We start from the raw sequence: 23,148 nt of genomic DNA, 5'->3' as shown, positions 1-23,148 counted from the left end.
AAAGAATTCGGGCGATGCTAGTGACCGGTTGCTTTGGTCATCAATGATGGCGTACATGCGAATAACTTTGTCCTGGTTATCTTTGTGATAAACATTCACAGGCAGTATTTTAGCACAAGATTTCCCGCTATATGTATCTTTGCAGATCTCAGTACAGGTAGAGTTAACTGAGGTTGCCTTAGTTTCAGCCGATTCTATAGGCTCCCCGCCGTAGGCTTGCTTAAGCGGGCTAGATTGAGAACTTGCAGGTTGCTGTGGTCTAGTGATGTGAAGTGCGGTAGTGTGTTGTTTACTTCCACATTCTTTACAACTTATGCGTGCATTGCATTCCCGGCTCCTGTGTGTGGTAGAATCACAACACTTGTAACATACATTGTTTTCTTTCAAAAGACCTTTGCGCTCCTCTATTGACTTGGCTCGGAACGCTCGACATTCATTTAAGGAATGCTTTGTATTGTGCAGAATACAAAGACCTTGTTTGCTGGCTTCACCAGATTGCTGCTCAACTGCTGTTTTATGAGCACCAACTTTAGTCTTAGGGTAAGACGTAGACCTTGGCGCAGCACCTTTTGTATTTGGTGTGACTTTTGACCCAAAGATGAACCCAGGATCGTTCTTTGTTTTGCTTATTTCCCTGATGAAGGCAGAGAATTCTGTGAAAGGTGGAAAGGCAACTTCATATTTAGACTTGTATCTTGTAGCCCTCGTTGTCCACTTTTCTTGGAGTCCGTACGGTAATTTTTCAACAATTGGATTTATCCCGGACGAAGAGTCAAAGTATGCTAGCAAACATCCCAGCTTGGGATTTTCCTTGTGATATTCTATTTCTGATAGTTCGTAGAGACGTGCGTTGTCCTTATTCGTCAATGTAGGGAATTTGGCAAGTTTACTCATGAGAGAGGCTTCCAACATTTCTGGAGCACCATACCGCTCGTCAAGCCTCTTCCATAGTCTCTGTATACCTATTGAAGGATTATTGGCGTTCGACGCTCTTATGCTAATGGCGTGTTTAGCAGACTCTGGACCGAGCCACTTGATCAGTAAATCGATCTGTTCTGAGTCAGAGACTTGTAACTCATCAGTCACGTTCTTGAAGCTTGCTTTCCAAGTATGAAAGGATTCTGCCCGATCGTTAAAGCTTGTTAATCGGGAGAAAAGCAGGTCCTTGCGTAAGAGGAATCTAGTTATCTCTGATGTAAGGTTGATTTGTTGCTGGTGTGCAACAGGGATCTCTTCTATTACGTCTTGTTTTTTGTGCGAAACAGGGATCTCTTCTATAACGTCTTGTTTTGTGCGTAAGACAGGGATCGCTTCTTTAACACCCTGTTTTTGGTGTTCAGTAGGGCTCTCATCTGAAAGACCTAGTTTTTGTATGCCGGTTACTAATCCCAGATCTGGGATAAAGGTAACTTCCGGTGACTTATCGGAAGGCAAGACGGCAGATGTCTGTGACAGCAAGTTCGATGCCACGGATGGCACGAACGCTGGTGCTTCGTGACTCAGCTCGATCTTAACAGGAATTTGTTTTTTCTTTTGAGGTCCTGTTACTTCCTTAACAACAGTTGATACAGGAAGTTTATTGACGAAATCTTGCACACGCTGGAGCGGGTCTTCCTTTTCGTCAGGGAGATCGCTATACGCTTGGCTATCATCGTATTCCAGGATACGAGCCTCGGCTTCTGCGGCTGCAGCTTCTCTTTGTGCTTCAATAAGGTTAAATTTGGCTTTAAGCTCGGCCTTTTCCCGGCTTACTCGTGCGGCTTCTTGTTGCATTTGAGCCTTCCTGCGCATAGCTTCTTGTTCTAATTGCGTTTTTCTGTGAGCGGCCTCTTGTTCTAATTGCACTTTTCTGTGAGCAGCCTCCTGTTCTAGCTGAACTGTTCTCTGTGCGGCCTCATGTTTACGTTGAGCGACTTCTTGTTCCATTTCTGCCTGTTTACGACTGGCTTCCTGTTCCATTTCAGCCTTTTTGTGTGCTGCTTCCTGTTCCATTTCAGCTTTTTTGCGTGCTGCTTCCTGTTCCATTTCATTTTGTCTGAACAGGGCTTGTTCTTCTAACATTGCTTCCTGTTGTAGGATAAGGGCATGTTTTTCGACAAATGCTATCTTAGACTTTGCAGCCTCTGCCTTGGCTCGCTTTCTCCGTGCCAGGCTTGACATGTCTGACACGTTAGAGCTACCGCTGTGAGAGGTTTTCTTACCCCTTGAGGTCTTTGTTTTAGTGGATTTGGCCTTTGTTAGAGCGAGGCGATGCTCGTGTAGTTTTTCCATAACTAGCTCCACTTTGGACAGACGTAAATCCAAAGAGAGTTTACATGCATCAATTTCTTTTTGACTCTCCAATGTTCGGGTCCTTTTCAGAAAGTCTAGGTATTCATCTGTGAGCCTACGATAATTATTACAGGCTTTAACAAGTTTGTCCTGGACTGTTAGGAGTTGCTGGAGATCGTTAGGAGGCGTTATTACTTCCAATAACTGGGATTCAATGTCTGCCCAGAGAGCCTCTAGTTCCTGACAGAACTTGTCACGTTTTTCAGTGAAAGCCCCTTGTCCTTTTTCCGTGAGGTCACGTACTCGCCTAGCCTCGGGAGTTTCATCTGACTGTGATGTATTAGACGGATTTTCTAATAGTTCAGGGACATCTCCTTCTTGGGGCTGAATCTCTTCTTGTTGTTCTACATGACTGGGATCCATGTTGACTCAACGTTGTTGGGTTGCTGTCGAGTTCACACAAGATATGTAGTCCACTGTCAGTGTAAAGGTATGTACGTATGTACGTTGCTACGTTGTCGTTCCTTGTCTGGATATGTAAAGACAGGTTGTCGTCAATTTACTATGCTGAGCCTGACTCAGCTAGTATAACCATGGGACTGTATCGCAATCTCGGCAAATTATAAAGAATAACAACTTGTGTGTGAAGATTGTAGATTATAATTCCACCAGAATTGGTACAGGAGTTTTTACAGAGTGTGTATTGTTTGGTAAACTGAAAGAAATAAAAATACAATACTTTACAATATGTACGAAAGAAATATATGAATGTTCAATGCAATAATAATATCAAGTCAAAAACGAAAGTAGAATTCTCAGGTCAATTCATAGAAATAAACAATTACAGTTCGTATTTGTTGAATAAACGTGGAATTCAAGTTAACGGAATTAACGGTATATATATTTAACAGTTTATAATCGATTTGAAACGTACTTGACGGTGATTTGTCACAATATCCACAGGAGCAGATTTGTCGTGGCATCCATTTGCAATAGACAGGTGAGGAAGAGAAAGTAAACGGTAGTGAAAATACGGATAAGTCCAGATTATTTCCGGAAAATATGAATGTCTGAAAATTCAATCCAATAGACTTTATAGTAAATACAGTTGCGTATGTGATCCAGAATATTTGGACTTAAGATTTTCATAAAATCTAATGATATACGAAATAATTTTAATTTCCACGTTGTTTTACTCACATCAATTATATATTCATTCCTTGAGTAGTAACTGTAAAAGACCTTCATTTAATTCTTCCTATAACTGACAAACTTTTGACATATCTAAAGAATTGTTTTTACCTGAGTGTTTTTGTAATCTGGATTTTACATTATTGTAGGTCTTATAAAGTAATTGTACGTCTTACACTTCATGGTTATATAGATATCAAAGACATTTTTGTTTAATAAAAATAACAGGTAGTAAGGGAAGGATATGTGATTTTATAATCACATTTGAAATAGTTTTTTTATATAATGAATTTTCGTTATTGTAACAAATAGACTAGCTCAACATGTATGAACAAAGGTGTACAGAACGGCATTTTCACACAAAGGAAGTATTAAATAATAAAATAACAATTGAATATATATGATGGTGCAATAATAGGTTGAAAATAAATAAATATCTTATAACATTGAAATCGTATGTGTTCTTGCAATATACATAAGTGGTGTTTCAATCACATTTTAACATTTATTATTTATTCTATGATAGGGGCCCAGGGACTCCAGTATTTGTTATATTCCTCTACGTAGAGATTTTTAAATGAAATATATTTTTCTAAGTTCAAGTGTTCGTTTAAATAGTTTTTTTTAAAGCATTTAAATTTGGCAAAACTTCTTGTAGTTTTGTTCGGTAAATATAATATTTTGTAGTAGAATAATCTTATTTTCAACAAAATTCAATTTAACATTTTCGTAGATACCAAATAAAATAATCATAATATTCAAAAGCAGTTCAATATTTGTGATTTCAAAAATCCAAATGTTTAGTGCATGCCAGAGACTGGCAACCATCGGACAGCTACAAAATAAATGTTCTATGGTCTCTGGTCCTTGTTTAGAAAATGTACATATGTTGTTACTATTTCTTTTCATCTTGTAAAGTAGTGAATTAGTTCCCAAAATTCTATGGATAATTCTATATTGGAACCATCAAAGCTTAGTGCTTTTACTATATTTTGTACACGAAGTGTATATTTTTTTTCCAGTTAATACCAGTCATATTAAGATGGTTCTCCAATTTTTCCTTTGCAGCAAATGTAACACATTTTTCATTCAACACTTTGTACATTTCCTTTAATTTTTTTTTGATTCAAAAAAGATACTTATGTTAAAAGGTAGTATTGCATGAATTTTGTTCTCATTTACTTCAATATTGATCGTGTTTAACCACTCATTAAGCGAGTGCGCTATTCCATAATAATGTAAAATATTTGGCATAAATTAATATAATTGTTGGAAATTTTGAAATGACATAGACGTTACGCGCGATGTTCCTACATGTATACAAGTGTAACATGACGTCGCGACTTTTTCAGTAAACAAGCTTATCTTTTTAAAAAGTTAAACTTTACTAATGTTTATTTTATTGACAAATGATTAATGCGCGTTTGTTTATTGTTTTTGATCAATAGTAAACTTTCCATTTTATTGGTGTGTACATGGACCAATCACTAAATATTTCTTTTAATTCCTGTACTGTGTATTTGCGTTACAGTATAACAAAAACGATATTAAGAATCTGGAGCTTGGTTGATTTAATGTATCTTAATTTGTTGGAACGTATTACTTTATATCGCATATATATTTTCAATCTCTATTTCACCTTTGAAAAAATTACATTCCTAATGATATGTACCAGAAACTATAAGTCTATGTTAATCTGGATGTTTTTTTAATGTCTGTATTGATCATAAATCATATTTTGTCATAGCAACATTTATTGCATAATCTACCTTGAAGTTCCATTTTTTTCTAGTACGAGAGTCCAAACGGACGAGTAGGTTAAATCAGGAATTAACTCTTATTAACTGGACTAACTTATGCCTCCCTATCTGAAATAAAGCAGAAATAGTTGAGGATGGTCTATGCCAAATTTCATGCTTGTAGCAGGATGTGCACAATTTTTCACAAAGCCGCCGTACTAACTGCTGTGATAACATGAGACTATTCAAACGATTCAAAATTTTGTCTTTAAAGTTTTGTAAATGGTTGTAAATAAACGCAACAGTAGTAATCCGGTGTTCAAAAGTTCTTAATCGATTGAGAAAAAAACTAATCCGGGTTACAAATCAAAACAGAGGGAAACATATCAACTAAAAGAAGGGAAAAGGGAATAACAGGAATACCGAAGTCCAACAAAAACAAACGCGAACACACATAAAACGAACTGTTTGATTACAAATGCAATATTCCAGACTTTGTACAGGACATTTTAAGAAAATGGTGGGTTGAACCTGATTTAATGGCATGCCAAACCTCCCGCTTTAATTAATACAATGTTGTTTTATGTTTCTGGTATTGGTTACCAACACTTCACACACAGAACGTACAATAGTGTGTTATATCAAGCTGTAGTATATACAATATCTTGTTATATTGTGCAGCAGTAAGCGTTCTTCGACTAATCTTTCAGTGCTTTCAACTAGTTCCTAAAAAAACAGTTGTAGTTACGATACTGTTGTCAGGTCATTAAAGATTGCATATTTTGGCGTTAATATTGATTCACTTATAGGGTCTTTGCATCGGAACTAAACACATTTATTCAAAAACCAGTTGTTGGCATGACACGGGTTATGTTCTTCTCATATATGTTATGATGGTATGATACTAAACCCCTAACGGGAAGGATTGTGCCTGATGTTCATATGATGAAATCATAATCTTTCAGTCAGTTTAATTGAAGTCTGGAGCTGGTATGTCAGTTAACTGCTAGTAGTCTATTGTTACGTATGTATTATTGTCATTTTGTTTATTTTCTTTGGTTACATCTTCTGACATCAGACTGAGACTTCTCTTGAACTGAATTTTAATGGCCTTTGTTAGTCTTGTATTATTTTAATTTTAGTTTCTTGTGTACAATTTGGAAATTAGTATGGCGTTCATTATCACTGAACTAGTATATATTTGTTTAGGGGCCAGCTGAAGGACGCCTCCGGGTGCGGGAATTTCTCACTACATTGAAGACCTGTTGGTGACCTTCTGCTGTTGTTTTTTTTTCTATGGTCGGGTTGCTGTCTCTTTGGCACATTCCCCATTTCCATTCTCAATTTTATTTGACAAATAAATAAATAAAATAAAACCCAACTGTAACAGTTACAGTCTACAGAAGACTACAATAAAGCTGAATAAACTAATGACGTCACATTCATTGTAACTGGTGTAGTCTCTCGTGTGCTCTAGAAGGCTAACATAAGCAGATATGTATCAAATCTACAATGGTTTCAAATTTGTTTGCTTCCACTCATAGAAAAAGTCTTTTATAAAATTACTGTATATCTCTGCCTGTGTAACGTTTACATTATGATCAGCTGATGTTCGTCGAACGGGCGATTCTACGTCAGAGTTAACCATGTCCCTGTCAGGTTAAGGATAGTTTTCGGTCCCAGTATTTAAATGTTTTCAATCCTTTATGAATGGATTTAACACAGATAAATAAAATCGAAAATAAAAAAAAGAATGAGGTTGTTAATTTTGGTAAATGCTTTTTTGTACTTCTTTGTTAAATATGTTTTTTTTTATAGTGATTGAGATTATAACACAATGTTGACTTCTGGACCCTTATTTCTGACATTTGTACCTATTGTGTCTGTTTGTTTTGTTCAAGCATCGTTGTCAATATAATGGTATAAGATGCGACTGTCATACTAGTGAGAGGTTTAGCTAGCTATAAAATTAGGTCCAATTCACCATTCAACATTAGAAAATGCCTGTACCAAGTCAGGAATATGACAGTTGTTATCTATTCGTTTGATGTGTTTGCCATTTGATAAGGGACTTTCCATTTTGAATTTTCCTCGGAGTTCAGTAAACATGACAAACAAAAGTCGCTATATTTGACATTAATAATTAAAGTTCAAATGTATGATCATGCACGAACATAATATTCGTTTCCTTTTCCTGGTTTGGTATTACGAGATATATTTTGGCTGAAATACACTAGAAATTAACAATTAAGGGGAGATAACAGAGTAAAACTAGTATGATATTATTCTAGCCAAACGTTATCTAGAGATGTCTCGAATTACCAGACGCAGAAACGAAAGACCTTCCTTTTCCAACTCAGGATGAAGGTAATATCCAAATAGGATGATTGGGTTGGCGGGTTTTTTTCGGCAATGTTTTGGAATTCTTCTAAATGTCCTGATTTTTACAGTGACTGACACTTTAAAACAACTATTTGTCATCGTAAGACATTCAACAATGAGCAAACCTATACTGCACAGTAAGCTACATAATGCACCCAATGGACAGAATGATGTTAAACAATGCAAACGAGATAACTAAAATTCAGAATTATGTACAAAAGACTTAAACATAAATATTACATACAGCAACAAACGACAACCACTGAAATACAGCCTTCTGACTTGGGACAGGCACATACAGAATTTTGCGGGGTTTAACATGTTTGATGGCGCCAAATATCTACCTATCTTCGACAGTGGTGTAACAATACTACATAAGAACAAATTATTGAAATGTTGAAAAGGTCCGATACATGGCAACCAAAAAGTAACAAAAACATAAAATACACAAAGTACAGTTCTGAGAGTACACACCCAATAATCATTAACAATCAGAGAAATACTCGAACTTGTACAATGCCAAAACATAAGTATCGACAAATTGAAGCGCCGTGAATGTACATACTAGTATAAGGTCACTTCAAACTTGCAATGTGTGAAAAATTGAAAACAGCACGTTTAAAAATTTCTGCGTCCGAAGCGCTTTTCTGGATTTACCTTCATCAGGAACGCTCAAAGCCAAACATTTGAAATCCGAAGATGTACAAGTACCGAAACCGTTGAAAATCTATATGTCAAAAATACCTAAAATAAATAGCTAAATCCATCTGAAACCAACTTTGCCTGAGGGAGTTGAAACCTTAGTTTCTTAATTATTTCAAAATTTAAAAACGGACAATTTTAGTTAAGAGGTTTGTTTTGCTCCGTGTTGGAGGCCTCACTGTGACTTTGAGGTAAAAAAAAACAGTTATATAAGCGTTGTTCCTTTTATTTTTCAGTTTTTGAAATGTTCATACTGATTATGTGTAATTGATGGATACCCCTTTCTTTCCTATCGTAGATACGGTAGATATCTCACTAAACAATGCATTTTACGCCTGTTTTGTTTGAATAATACTTGTATTATTTCAACATAATATCTTGGCATTGCACAAGGTCATGTTTTTCTGACTGTTACGTACTTAGTGGCTTTTTGTATTTGTGATGTACAAATACCCTGTCACGTCCACATTTTATTTGCAACATGTATATGTATTTCTATTTGTATCCATCTGATGAGTTCAGCTTTTTTTTCAAATGATTTCTATAGTTCGTTCTTACGTTGTAATGTTACACCACTGTCCCAGATAAGGGGGAGGGTTGGAATCCCGCTTACATGTTTAACCCCGCCCAATTCTAGATCCATGTGCCTGTCCCAAGTCAGGAGCCTGTAATTCAGTGGTTGTCATTTGTTGCTGTGTTACATATTTGTTATTAGTTTATTTGTTGTGCATTAATTAGGCCGTTAGTTTGTTTTACACTTGTGATTTCGGGACCTTTTATAACTGATTATGTAATATGGGCTTTATCATTGTTGAAGGCCGTACGGTGACCAAAAAAATATTGCATGTCTTCGTTATATTAAGGTATAGACGATTTTTTGTTGTTGAGACAAGTGCCTGTGGTCTTCAGAGAAGCGGCATAACCTCACAGTGCATAACCTACATTGTAAAATTACAGTAACAACATTTAAAATATGATTATCTCCCGTTTACCGAAAAAATATCTCAGCTAAAATATTCTCCATCGATCATTGAACAATCTATTAAAATAAGAAAACCTTTGTCGATTCTCCATTGATGTCCTACATTTTCATTTGACGTTTACATTGAAAGGCCTGACTGCTGTCAATGTATCAGAATCTTTGTCTTTTGCATATAACACTTTAACAAACAATGGATCCACATCTTTTTTGTAGAAAGGATGAGTGTGTCTTTTTTCCGAAGGTTTAGGGAAATATCGTTGTTGTGTAATTGCAGGCTTAAGCTTCTTTTCAGTTTTCCTTTGAATCTTTGACATCGGTGTTTTAACCTGTCGGTTAATTGTAGTTAGTGGTGGCATAATGAAAGGTATCCCTCGCTTCTTTGGTTCCGGAAGCTTGAAGTCGAAAATTCGCAGGACCACAGTTATTACCACCAATACATTACTAACGATCATCAAGAAATATACCACTTCTAAAGAAAACCCTCTATCTTCCATGTACACGACGTATAAACCAAGAGTAACTGGTATAAGTATCCCTACAACAAAATTGGTTTGGATTAATCTAAAATAAATACATATATATTTGTTTTTTGTAAATTGTTTTGTTAAATATTGGGCAGTTAACTTTTTCAATTAAATAGTTTTATATGTTTCATATTTGGTGGTTTTAAAGCCGACTATGCGGTGTAGGTAGTCATCATTGTTGAAGGCCGTACAGTTGCCTAGTATAATATTGCTTACATCCACCTCATTTGAACTCTGGTGGATAGTTGTCTCATTGGCAACCATATAACATCTCAACATTTTATTTAACACATCTTAATGTTTTAGTACATGGAGAATTTCGAATTTTTTCTGTCTTTTGATAGTCGGCGTTAACCTATCACCAAAAGTCTCGTCTTACAGTCATCCAGGAAAGACATTTGTCTATTGGTTGGAAGATGTAGACGTCTTTTCGATTTTTTAAAACTATGTTGATAGGTTGCTGTCTCATTGAGATATAACCTACATCTGCGTTTATTTAAAGAAATATATATATAATACTGACTGTATAATCGAACGATATTAAAGAAAATAAACAGCTGCGCCATGAGCGCATGATACGCCCGACGTCTTGTGTGGAAGTTTTATGCAATAATCATAAATAGTGCCTGAGAAAGTTTTAAGCAATTACCATTTATTGCTTTTGAGACACGGCGGGACATGTGACCCCCCCCCCTGTTTTTTTTTTTACAAATATCACTAAAATAAATTTTGAATCAAACCAAAAAGTATACAGATCTTTAGATTAATATAACAAAGAAGTGTGTACAGTTTCAACCAATAATCATAAATTGTTTTTGAGATACGGCGCGACATGTAAAAAAACCCTCCCCTTTTTTACAACTAACTCAAAAATAAAATTTTGAGTCATCACCAAAAAGTATACAGATCTTTAGATTAATATAACAAAGAAGTGTGTAAAGTTTTAAGCAATAATTATAAATCGTTTTTGAGATACGGCACGACATGTAAAAACCCCTCCCCCTTTTTTACAAAATACTCAATAACTCAAAAATAAAATTTTGAATCATCACCAAAAAGTATACAGATCTTTAGATTAATATAACAAAGAAGTGTGTAAAGTTTTAAGCAATAATCATAAATCGTTTTTGAGATACGGCGCGACATGTAAAAAACCCTCCCCCTTTTTTACAAAATACTCAATAACTCAAAAATGAAATTTTGAATCATCACCAAAAAGTATACAGATATTAAGATTAATATAACTAAGAAGTGTGTAAAGTTTTAAGCAATAATCAAGAATCGTTTTTGAGATACGGTGCGACATGTGAAAAAAAACACACCCCTGTTTTAGTTACAAAGCGCCGTAACTCAAAAAGTTTTAATCTTATTTTCACCAAAAAGTATACAGATCATTTGATCATCATAAAAAACAACTATATTAAGTTTCATGAAATTTAGATAAGTCGTTCTCAAATTACGGTGCAACATGTTTACGCCGGACAGACAGACGAACAGACAGACAGACAGACAGACAGACGGACGGACACCGGACATTTGTATACCATAATACGTCCCGTCAAAATTTTGACGGGCGTATAAAAACTGGTACATATTTATAACGAAGCTTTTTTTTTTTCCAAAGAGATACATAATATTATAGAGCTAGTTACTCTCGAGATTATTTCAAGTCCTCTAATCTTCATTTGCGTTATGGTTTTACCTACATTTTGACGTATTTTCAAACGTTATCCCAAATTATAACTACTTAAGGAATGACTGTAATATTTCTTCTGTCTATGAAGAAATAACATAAACAATGTGGTACAAACTGAATAACCCGCGTAGCATCCAAAATTAAATTATTTTAAAGTGTGTTATTTCGAATAGACAGGAAAGAGCTAGTCTGTTCCCCGCCCGTTAACTTATTGAAATTTTTGTTAATATTTGTATATTCCGAAGGCATACTGGGTATTTCACGGAGGGGACCAACCTAATATGAGCTGACAAACAAAATAACGTCAGCCAATCAGAAGACGCGTTACATCCAAAATTTACTTATAGAAAGATAACCGTCAAAAAAATCTATTTTGATAGAGTAGGAATTTGAGTACTCCAAAGATGTATCAGAAAGGCAATCTTATAATCAAAATCAAATTCTATTTGAAATAATTTTACAATTTCTTTTCGATATAAATATATTAAGTTTGTTTTATTCAAAAGTATCCAATAATTCAATAAAAAAAATTAAATTAAAATATATGTTATACTGTCTTTAAACCAATTTTGAAGCACCTAATAACATTTTATATTGTATACACTCTTTAATATTTTTAGACTTTTAAAAAGATTAAAAAAAAACCATTATAATTTCGATCATGGGAGTAAAATACTAGGACTTGTCTCTTTAAATTTAATCAGAAATAAATAAGTGAAGTAATGTAAAAAAAAAAAAACAATTGTACGATTATTAATTTCCTAAAAGTATTAGACAAATAAATTTTTACACAAAATGCTAAACTGAACTTTGATGTAATTATAGAAATTTCAAAATCATGTTCTGTGGTTCTATCAAGGATTTGTGTACAAACTGTAGTAAACATATTTGTTTTTCGTTCACTTTTGGTATATAAATTAGGCCGTTAGTTTTCTCGTTTGAATTGTTTTAAATTGTCATTTTGTGGCCTTTTATTGCTGACTATCCGGTATGGGTTTTGTTCATTGTTGAAGGCCGCACGGTGACCTATAGTTGTTAATTTCTGTGTCATTTGGTTTCTTGTGGAGAGTTGTCTCATTGGCAATCATACCAGAATTTCTTTTTTATATTATATCATATTTTCGTTGCTAAAAAATCAGGTTCTAGTTGCTTAATTATTTTAGCGATTACAACATATACATTATATTTCAATTGTTTTGCTCTGATAGTTTGCTCAAATAATCGGGTCCCCTTTTGACATATATACAATGTATGTATGCACTGGTTTAACATGTATACTATGGTCTGGTAAATGAACTCTTATTCCTTCCCAGGACAAAACAAATGAAAACGTTGAATATGCACTTCAAATTAACATAAGTTAAAAGACTACATATCGTTAATAGGTACTTCTAAAGTCTTGATTATTTGACATAAATGTAATAAAATGGATGTAAAGAATTGTACGAACCTATTATTATTTTTAATCTGATTTTTTTTTTTTTTTTTACATTTAACACCAGTGAATGAAGTATATTATTATTATACACAATCAATATTGACAAACAATAAATTCCTTATTTGCCTATAAATCTAGTTTCTTTACATTTATACCATTTCACAGTAAATAAAGACTTTTTGATTTGTATGATGTGCCAAATAGAAGTCTATACTGTTCATGGGTGTATAGAATAAATATCAGGAGTACAAAATCAACTTAACTACAAAATATGCCAAAGAAAATCAATGCCCATTAACTGGCTACTTTTATTTCATATAAGATCTGATAAGAGTAAATATAGTAGGCATTGGTCAATTTATTACAAATTCGTTCTATAAGGATGTTTTCTTCTGACGTTTCAGTCTCGTTGAAATCTCATTCTAGAATTATTTCCAAAACATGTGATACAAGTGGAAAATATCAATGAATTTTAAAAATATTGTAATCAAACTAAAATCTAATCTGTGAAAAAAATTGTGTATTTACAATAAACAGTTTTTGAGTAATTAAATTTTCAAATTTTTTTACAAATCAAGTCAGTCTTTTTTGCCAAAATTTTGTGAAAATGGATGAGAGGTACCAGAAATGATTTTACCGGGAACATGTACATCCCATATCACTTTTCAAATTTCTTAGATATGTATTTTTCAATCATTTATAACAAAAAAGTTTTAAAAATATGCATTTTGTTCTTAAAACAGATAAAAATTACAAATATACAAAATTGACAGCATGGTAAATATAACCCCGTGAATTTCCGGTCTTACTCCGTGAACTTCGGCACGAGTTACATTAAGTCATCAGGTCTACAATTGACACTATGGCTGCTTGAAACGCAAGACCGTATAGAATATATACAATTTTAGTAACCCAAGTTTACAGCTTGAAAGCTAGGGGAAGACTGCCCGAGCAACAAATTACAAAATCACGGTAGGTATAGTGTCCGGCTAGGATCGTGGTTTTTCGAGTGAATTGATCGGGCTTTTTCGAGTGTGACCACTTTTTTTCGAGTGAATATGAACAAAAATGTAAACAAACAGACTTCATCTCTAACCAGACGTGCTATAGACGCTTGTGTTTAATATACAAAGTTATATTATGTATGATAGTATTTGATATAGAAAGATATTACTAACCCGACATTATTTTCCGTTAAAAAAAGTTAAAATAAGCCTTAAAATGCTTTAATTCCAAAATACAGTATAAAGCCATTTTTATACATATAACACTGATAATGTTGAAGGAAATGCATACATGGAATCTATATATCCTTAGAAATACAGACACTTTACAAAAATTCTTCTTTTGCATTGAAAACGACATTTTTAGACTAAATTCATTTATTTATGTTCGGGTTTTTTCGAGAGCAGTCTGGGCTTTTTCGAGTGTGTCAATTATTTTTCGAGTGATTATACAAATTGTTTTTAGTTTAAAATTCTATTTGTCAGTGTATTTACGATTAAAAATAATAAACCAAGTTTCAAATTAAGCACTTTTCCAGACATGAACCAATGCATTCGTCAGTTTGATAATGGTGTTCTAACACTTATATGTTATAACATTCGTTCATTTGTATATATTTTGCTGTTTGTCATATTTGATAACTTTCGTGTACAGTACATATTCGTGATGTCAACAATATATTGTACGCATAAATAATTTGGATTAAGACGTACATACATATATTTGTATTCCTGATGAGCTATTCAATTCATTGTTTATTGTGTATAAAATCTAATTCAAATGATTTTTTGTCAAATGGGAAAAAAAATCGAGCGGACTAATTGTGTCTATGGTTTTTATTTATATTTTTCATTTTTTTTTTTTTTTGTGTCGGGGCGTGGGTCAGGCCTCCATTAGTAGAATGTGTTTTAATACATAGCAATTTTCTGATTCTTCTTTGCTGTCCAGTACTGAGGTTGCTTACTCCGTTTATTGATAGACAGCAGCGCCATGGTCGCATGATACACCTGTCACGTTTTCAAAGTTCATTTCTCTTATGCATGGTTGTGTCTTGTTATCTATTTCTTGCATGAATAGAAATTTCTCGTATCATCACTATCACAGAGTGTGATATGAAAATACGAGAATCTTAATTTGATCTGCTGGTGTCACACCATCAATTACTCCCTTCAATGTAGAACGTATGTAAAAGTAGCCCTACTCTGACACAAAATAGTGCTTTCGATGTCCTTGTTAACTTAAACTAACCAACAAATTTTCAAAAATCAAACTTTTGGTGAAAAAGAAATATATTTAGACCATTTGGAGTCAAAATTTACTTGTCTGTGAGTTAGAATTAAAAATTTAAGGATTATTGCGCTCCACGGTATACCAATTAACGATTTCGAGAAAACCAGGGGTTATTTTTGGAGTACCTCTATTTGAAGAAGGCTTTACGGGTATTCATTGGCACGTAGAAAGATGATACATGAACATATCAGGATATACCTGGTTTTTAGGAAGTTAAACTTAGGGTAAGATATTTAGAAAGCTGTGAAAATTGCAAAATTTGGTAGAACAGAAAGGGAATTTTAATTGGTGGTCTGACACCTTATACATCATCATAAGACCATATTACGGCATTTTCACTGGCTATTCGTTAGGTCATTGATGACCTTCAAAGGTTACGACGATGTACATTTCGTGTGCAAAATGCTAAAACAACGATTCTCGGACCTTTAAGTTTAACGCAATGAGATTGTTGGCCGTCTTAAAACAACTAGGTTTAATAACTTGTGAGAATGGGATATCGCTTGATATCAACTCTCGTTATTTAATTCAAATAGTAATTATATTGAAATTATATTCTCACTCGTTATGACACCTATAGATAATTTCTCAATGTCAAAAACTTAACTTTTACAAACTTTTACAAAAATCTTCTCGTCTGAAACTACTTGACCAAGTTCATTATAGATAGAGATAACTGTAAACAGCAAGAATGTTCAGTAAAATAAGATCTACAAACAAGTCACAATCACCAAAACAGATAATTTTGCATGAATTCTATTCTGACTTCTCTTTAATGTTGAAGAGTTCCCTTTGTTTGACATGCACTGCAGCAAATAGACTAAGGTGAGTGACACAGGCTCTTAAGAAAATCTCATAACTCGGAAACGTAAAACGATATGCTGGCGATGGAGGAATGGACACCGGGGTACCATAATACGTCCCGTATAAAAACTTCATGGTTCACCACGAAATTTTTATTTACTTTGACAACAAAAGTATTAAAGTGGAAAGGGATTAATATAAGTTGCAATAACTTGTTTCCCAATCAACTATATTAATAAATATGTTTAAAGCTACGAAAGTAAAAAAGATTATGATTCTCCTGCACTTTGTTGTAAATACCTTTTATAAAGGATCTAATAAATTCTAATTTAATACTGGAAAGTTGTGGTAGAACGATTTCCGAACAGAAAACTTTAATTCAAAAAGGTTAGTTTTGATCAATGGAGTATTATGTTTTATGATTTATTGAGAATAGATAATATTTTCATTCATTAAATTACAGGTATAAACTAGAAAAGTCATTTTTTAAAGTCTAGAATACCTTTTTTCTTATTCAAATTTTCTTTAAAAAAACCGGACCATTTGTCTAAAAACCCGGACGATTTCACAGTTACTCTCGAAAAAACCTGGACAATAATAAACACTGAATTTTTGGTTTAAATACAAGGATATTGTGCTTCTTTGTTGATCGAAACATGTAAAGTATTCAATATAAGATGGGTAGTAATGTAAAAAAAAACTATTATAATTACGAAATAGCAGTTAATTGAACTAATCGCATGTGTTATCACTCGAAAAAGCCCGAACTACACTCGAAAAAATGGCCGGAATCACTCGAAAAACCTCGATCCTAGCCGGACACTTACTATACCTACCGTGAAAATAAACATTTAAGTTAGGATAGATAATTTATTCTCATAAAACCATGCAAGTACAAAGGTTACAGAGAAGTTAAAAAATAATGTACATAAAAATAAAAAATGCATTAAAAATGAATAAAATTCAAAAATCAAAACATATAAAAGAATATATATATATAGACTTATATAGTCAAATGTAAAAGTTAAAATTGTACAAAGAAATACTTTCTATAAGTATAAATATGGTAAATAAATTATGGTTGTTAAGAAGGAGTGAGCTTACTATTAATACATCTTATAAAATTCTTTTTTAAGGTTTCTTAGTGTCTTTGTTTTTTTTTTGTTAATTAAACAGTATGTTGAATGTAATAATGTTATGTCTTGGTATTAGTTTATTTTGAATAAATCTTCTTCTTTCATCTTATAAAGCCGGGCAAAAAAAATATAGTGGTATTTGTCTCCGATATCTCTTTTCGTACATATTGAACATTTTCTATCACTTCTGTCAATGTTATGCCATCTCCCCTTTTCTATTGGCAGTGAATGATTCGATGTTCGGAATTTACAAAGTGTATATATATCTCGGTCATTTATGATGTTAAAATAATTCTTAAATTCAAAATTTTTCTTAAAGAGCCTATAAGTAATGCATTTTGATGTGTTCTGAATAGCTGAATTCCAAATTTGTTTAAACTGGTCAATTAATCTAAGTTTGATACTTTTTGGTAACCATTTGGTGAGGTCTGTATTTTGCACATGAAATCAGTTTGAAAATCCGGCATTGTCCAATATATTTTTAATGTTCTTTATCCATAAAATATCATCATTGTTTGTATGATATCGGGAATATACAAATTTATATAAGATTGATGATAACTTATTTTCATCTATAAGCAGCCTGCACCAATATGATATCATTCGAAATTTAATGCTTATTTCCAATGGGTATCGTCCAGTTTCACCGTACACAATCATGCTTGGGGTAGATCTCTTGAGGTGTAGTAAATGCTTTAAAAATTTGGGATGAACTTGTTCAATAATGTCATTTTTTCAAATCCCCATACTTCACATCCGTATAAAAGAATTGGTTTCACCAGTTTGTCAAATAACTCTAATTGGCATTCAATTGATAAATTACACTGCCTCCCTTTTTTAATAACGTTGTACATAGCTTTTGTTGCTTTTTCTAATAGTCCAAGATAAGGGTATAACATATAAAAGGTTCTCATAAAATATAAATATAATTGTCCAATGCTATGCAATAATAATAGGATTATTGTCCTCCGGCTAAACTTTATAAAATTGCGATAATTGCTTTTGTAGTTCGAGTGTTAGATACATGTATTAGCTCGCACTTTTGACAGCCATCGGATTAAGTTGTAAATTAGCAAATCTATAATTTCTTTTGGTAATTAAAATAAAAGGAACATTATATTTAAGAAAAAAGACACATTTAAAACAAGAAATATTCAACTTAAAACTAGAATGGGATATATTCAAATTAAAACTAAAATGGGAAATATTCAATTAAAAACGAGAGTTCATATACATATTCAAATCAAAATGAGAGTTCATATAAATATTCAAATAAAAACGAGAGTTAATATATAGCACTTTGCGAATTATTGTAAAAGTTCCTTAAGTCACTATTCTTCCGGTTATATACATTTTACACGAAAACGCATCAAGATATGATAAAACTTTCTTATATTAACACCTAACTCTAGTTTTTTTCAGTTAAATTTATTCAGATTGGTCCATTTCATCATTATTAAAAGTATGAAACAAAGTTTAGTGTGGAACTGTGAATTTTTTCAAGATTATAGTCCCAAAATGAGTAAAAATTGATGAAAAATTAAAAAATCATCAAAATTGGGTAATTTCAAAGGGCCGTAGAAAAAAAAAGAAGTGCGCCACCATATGATTTTTTCTTCCAATTATCTTTTTAGTCATATAAATCCAAAAATCAGGTTAAGAAAAAAGGCCTTGCATTGACCTATAATGGTTTACTTTTTTTTAAATTGTTATTTGGATGGAGGGTTGTCTCATTGGCACTCACACCACATCTTCCTATATCTAAGAAAAAAAGTTTGATTCTAGAAATTTTTGTCTCCTTATAGGAGTACATACTTAATGTGTTATCTATACTATTTCCACAATAAATCAATCATCATGCCTCTGTGTTCTTTATGTACCTTGCATAGTCGCATTTGTCATCCATTCTTATGATTATTCAGATTGAGTTATTTTGGGAGAAAAACGACAAAATAGGTGTCCGGATATTGTTTCCGTTTTTCAGATTGACTTTATAAATCTCTAAATCGGGAATTGACAAAGGGTGTTTCAGGTCCAATTTTTAACCTCAAAATATTTACCAATGTTTATAGGCAAAAAATATGTAGTCTGTCAGAAACATTTATAAACATACTTACCAGTAGCCACATTAGAAACAATAGAAACAATTGTACATCTATTTCGCTGTTCCTTTAACCAGTTAATAACAAGAAGAGAAGCCACCACCATTACGATGTACGATATCAAAGCAAGACACGCAAACACTATACAAATTATAAGTTTTTCTGCAAATTAAAATAAATAAGTACAAATGTATATTTTAACTTTAAAATCTTTAGGTTAAATATGACAATTATTTTACTTCCATAAACCCTGTTGCTATGTAGGCTTATTTGTTTTGCTTAACTTTGTCCCATGATCATTTATTTTCAGTTTTGTACGCAAACGTTACATTTTGTTGATAAGATGTGGTATGCTGAGACAACTATACACCAAAGTTTAAATGAAGTGGATGTAAGCAATAATAGGCTACCGTACGGTCGTCAAAAATGATAAAACCCCATACCGTATGGTCTGCTATAAAAAGGCACCGACATGAAAAATATGAAACAATTCAATTGAGAAAAGTTACACCCTTATTTACAACAAAAAGTTTACAAAAAACAAATAATGACAAACATGAACCAAGTGAACGACAATTACTGAACGACAGACTCTTGTCTTGGGAGTGAAGAAAGTGGCGTCTGTTTTCCCCGATAGGCACTAGCTTTCAAATTTGATACATTTCCTATCCATAAACTTTTCAGTGTTTCGAAATTGACATGATTTATAACATTTTTTCCGTTTAGAGATTAAGAATCTTTTAACAAACTAAGCTTCCAATTACCTCTACTCTCAGACAACTGTGACCATGAATGGTTTCCACTATTCTTTTAAGGTAAATTTTTGTCACAAAAAATGTTGTTTCGTGTTATTGTTTTGTTGCACATGTATATTTATATCAAAATAATAAAAAAGTATAATTTTGAAAGCGGTACTTTATCATGGTAATTTTCAAATTATTTTCATTTCAATGAGAAATACTCGGTTTAATTTCTATAAAAAAACTGGTTTTTGAATTCGATCGAAACATAATTATTAATAACATTCAAATAAATATAAGAAGATGCAGTAAGAGAGCATAGTCACAATGTGTAAAAGTAAACATTATAATACGGCCTTCGATCTAATTAAAATTAGTTCCTCTCACTTGCTCCTCGTTGTTTATTTGTCGCGCAGCATATAAATAACGAGGAGAAAGTGCAGAGAACTAATTTTAATTAGATTGTCCGGCCTTCAACACGGAGTTTTGGCTCACACCGATCATCGAGCTCCTAAAATGACAAACAGGAAAACTAACGGTCTAATCTATATAAACAAGTGAATCTGTGAGCTACTGCTCATTAATGATACTCCGGCCCGCTAAAGGTATAAAGTAAACAGAAAGTTGTTGATTGGTGAATCCGAAAGTGCATCAACCGGTATAGCTGACTCATATAACACTAAAACTTAATTTCAGAAATCCTTGTAATGCAGTTCCTGAGAAATATGCGACGAAATGTGTTATCACCATTTTTTTCGTATTCAAAACAATTAAAACATAAATCTGGGGTGGTGTTCTCGAAGCTATCTCAGGATTAGTACGTGTCCTAAGACCATCTTATGTTGTTCTAAGTCGTGTGCTCGAAGCTCTTTTACCTTAGTATATGTTCTAACTTTAGAATTCCTAATTAGGTGTCCTAAAGACGACTTAAGACAAAGACTTGTCATAAGATAGTCTTAGGATACGTTCTTATCATAAGGTAGCTTCGAGAACACCACCCCTGATCTCTAATTGAAAATTAAATAATTTATTATAATATATAATATATGTAAAGATTTGCTTTTCTAAAATATATTTTTATGTCAAAGTCATCTTTAAAACTCCTTCCTCCAAAATATAGTCCATAGATATTTATTAAAAACCTACTTCTTGTTGTCTGTTATATTTCCTTTGAATGATAACACAGCCATCGAATTCGTTTTAATGTATAAATTACAAGAAGTGAGAAAAAAACATTACGTTTACTTAGATTACGTGCTTTCTGTACAAATATTCATTTTTTAAAGGATTTTATTCACTTGTATTTTACAAAAGACATTATGTTTTGGTCTCCCCCCCCCCCCTAGTTCAACATACGGCAGTAAATTGCAAAATCTTATAAAATCTGTGACATAACCCATCGGCTTTAACTTAAACCTTAAGTCAGAAATACTTCCGAATGGCAATTGGTCGTTGAAAGTCTATCAACATTGGTAGGACATACCTATAGAAACGGGAACGATTTTCAAATGAATACATTACCTGAAAACTTTGGAATATCTGCACAATTCAATTTCCCGGCTGTTCTTACACATGTCGCGAACAGGCCACTAGTAGAATCCAGTTTAGAATTTTCGGATAGAAATGATACCCAGTATGGTGTTGCGAATCCTGCTAGATATAAGCTGAATCCAAGCACTTCTATCAATAAAATACATTTTCTGTAGCGTACTCTTGCAATGTAATTTTTCTTTAATTTCTCTATAACAGTTGTCATAATTATTTCCTAACGATTGCTTACCATTTGAATATATATATAATTTAGCATTCTATTTTTTTTTTTTTTTACTTTAAATGGAATTAATTTTGAATTTTATCCTTTCAACCCCATTCAATTGAAAACTCCTTCTGGGATTGTATTTCTTAATTTCAGAATTTATAAATTAATAAAATAGAAGCTGAACAATTTTACCCAACAAAGAAGTACACATATGCCAATGTTTTCATTACAACTAAGAGGAACCATTATCGTTAAAAGTTATTTGATTTAGAACTAAATATAAGTTAAACTCATAATATATCATTACGTTCGACAGACAATCTTAGATGAATAAACTAATAAATAAATAAAATTGAATTAAGTCGCATTGCTAAAGCTCCAAGACAAAGTAGATGACGTAAGATTAAGTTATAAATAGTTTCCTCTTTTTGTAAATATTATAGTTAATCTTATTTCTAGAGATCTTTTGATCATAGCAATTAATCTGACGTTGAGAAATCAATTAAATAAACTGTTATCTTTTAAAAGAAAAAAGATGTTTGTAATTTGCCGTAAGAAAATAACCCTTAAAGTATTTCTATTGTCCACTTAATAATTCTGTTAAGCTAGGGTCACACATTCACGATTTTTATTGCCGTCCTTGACAGGACCATTCCCGATTAAAATTTGTCAAAAGTCTGATCAAGATCCTGTGAATCGTGGATGGAAATTCAAACTTTAATTAAAATTTGTAAAACAAATAATTTAATCACGACATCAATCAGATAATGTTCAGGAAGCGTCGATATTTAACCGTTTCCAAGCGAATTTATCCCGATAATCCCGTTCTCAATCCGCTTCTAATCCAATATATATATTTCGCCTGGTAAAATTCGACCGAGTCTGTTCGAAAACTATCGACTATCTAATGCGGGGCTGTTTTTTCTGCCGATTGAGTCCAGATTGCATCCAGATCTTGTCGATTGCGAACCGTTTTTGCCGAAACCGTTCCGAAACAGTCCCGTTATTAATTCTAAATTCGTCAATGATACCCACGTCAGAGTCCCGACAATTACAGAATACAATACGACTGAGACCAGACAAAGCCGTATGCAATGCGATAGATAGGATTACGTTCCGACAGTACCTGAACATCCCGAGGATGCCGACAGTTTTCGAACGGATAACTTCCGTCAGCGTCGGTTCACTGTCTTGTCACTATCTGATCTCTGTCGGATTACATTCGGAAGAATCGGGACGCAGTCGTGGCAGACTCGGTCGAATTTTACCTGGCGAAAGATACAAATCGGATTAGAAGCGGATTTAGAACGGGATTATCGGGATAAATTTGCTTGGAAACGGTTGAATATCGACGCTTCCTGAACAATATCTGATTGTTGTCGTGATT

At 33.1% G+C, this 23,148-nt stretch overlaps 2 protein-coding genes across 2 annotated transcripts; both read right to left on the bottom strand.

Annotated features, from left to right (window-relative positions):
• Positions 1-17: 17 nt before the first annotated feature.
• On the bottom strand, positions 18-3,394 carry LOC139510944 (uncharacterized). The gene is made up of 3 exons (XM_071297499.1): positions 3,206-3,394; positions 373-2,986; positions 18-80 (listed from the first exon to the last, which is right to left on the bottom strand). Exons 2-3 carry the CDS (start codon positions 2,692-2,694, stop codon positions 18-20), a joined length of 2,385 nt encoding a protein of 794 aa, XP_071153600.1. The 5' UTR covers positions 2,695-2,986; positions 3,206-3,394.
• A 5,727-nt stretch (positions 3,395-9,121) lies between these two features.
• LOC139512587 (uncharacterized) lies at positions 9,122-21,821 on the bottom strand. Its single transcript, XM_071300310.1, has 3 exons — positions 21,524-21,821; positions 19,278-19,424; positions 9,122-9,802 (listed from the first exon to the last, which is right to left on the bottom strand). Exons 1-3 carry the CDS (start codon positions 21,756-21,758, stop codon positions 9,375-9,377), a joined length of 810 nt encoding a protein of 269 aa, XP_071156411.1. The 5' UTR covers positions 21,759-21,821; the 3' UTR covers positions 9,122-9,374.
• Positions 21,822-23,148: the final 1,327 nt, after the last annotated feature.

This window comes from Mytilus edulis, chromosome 2, assembly GCF_963676685.1.
Source record: "Mytilus edulis chromosome 2, xbMytEdul2.2, whole genome shotgun sequence".
NCBI lineage: Eukaryota > Metazoa > Mollusca > Bivalvia > Mytilida > Mytilidae > Mytilus > Mytilus edulis.
The sequence above is the reverse complement of the archived record's forward strand: the minus strand, read 5'-3'. Positions and strand labels throughout refer to the sequence as shown.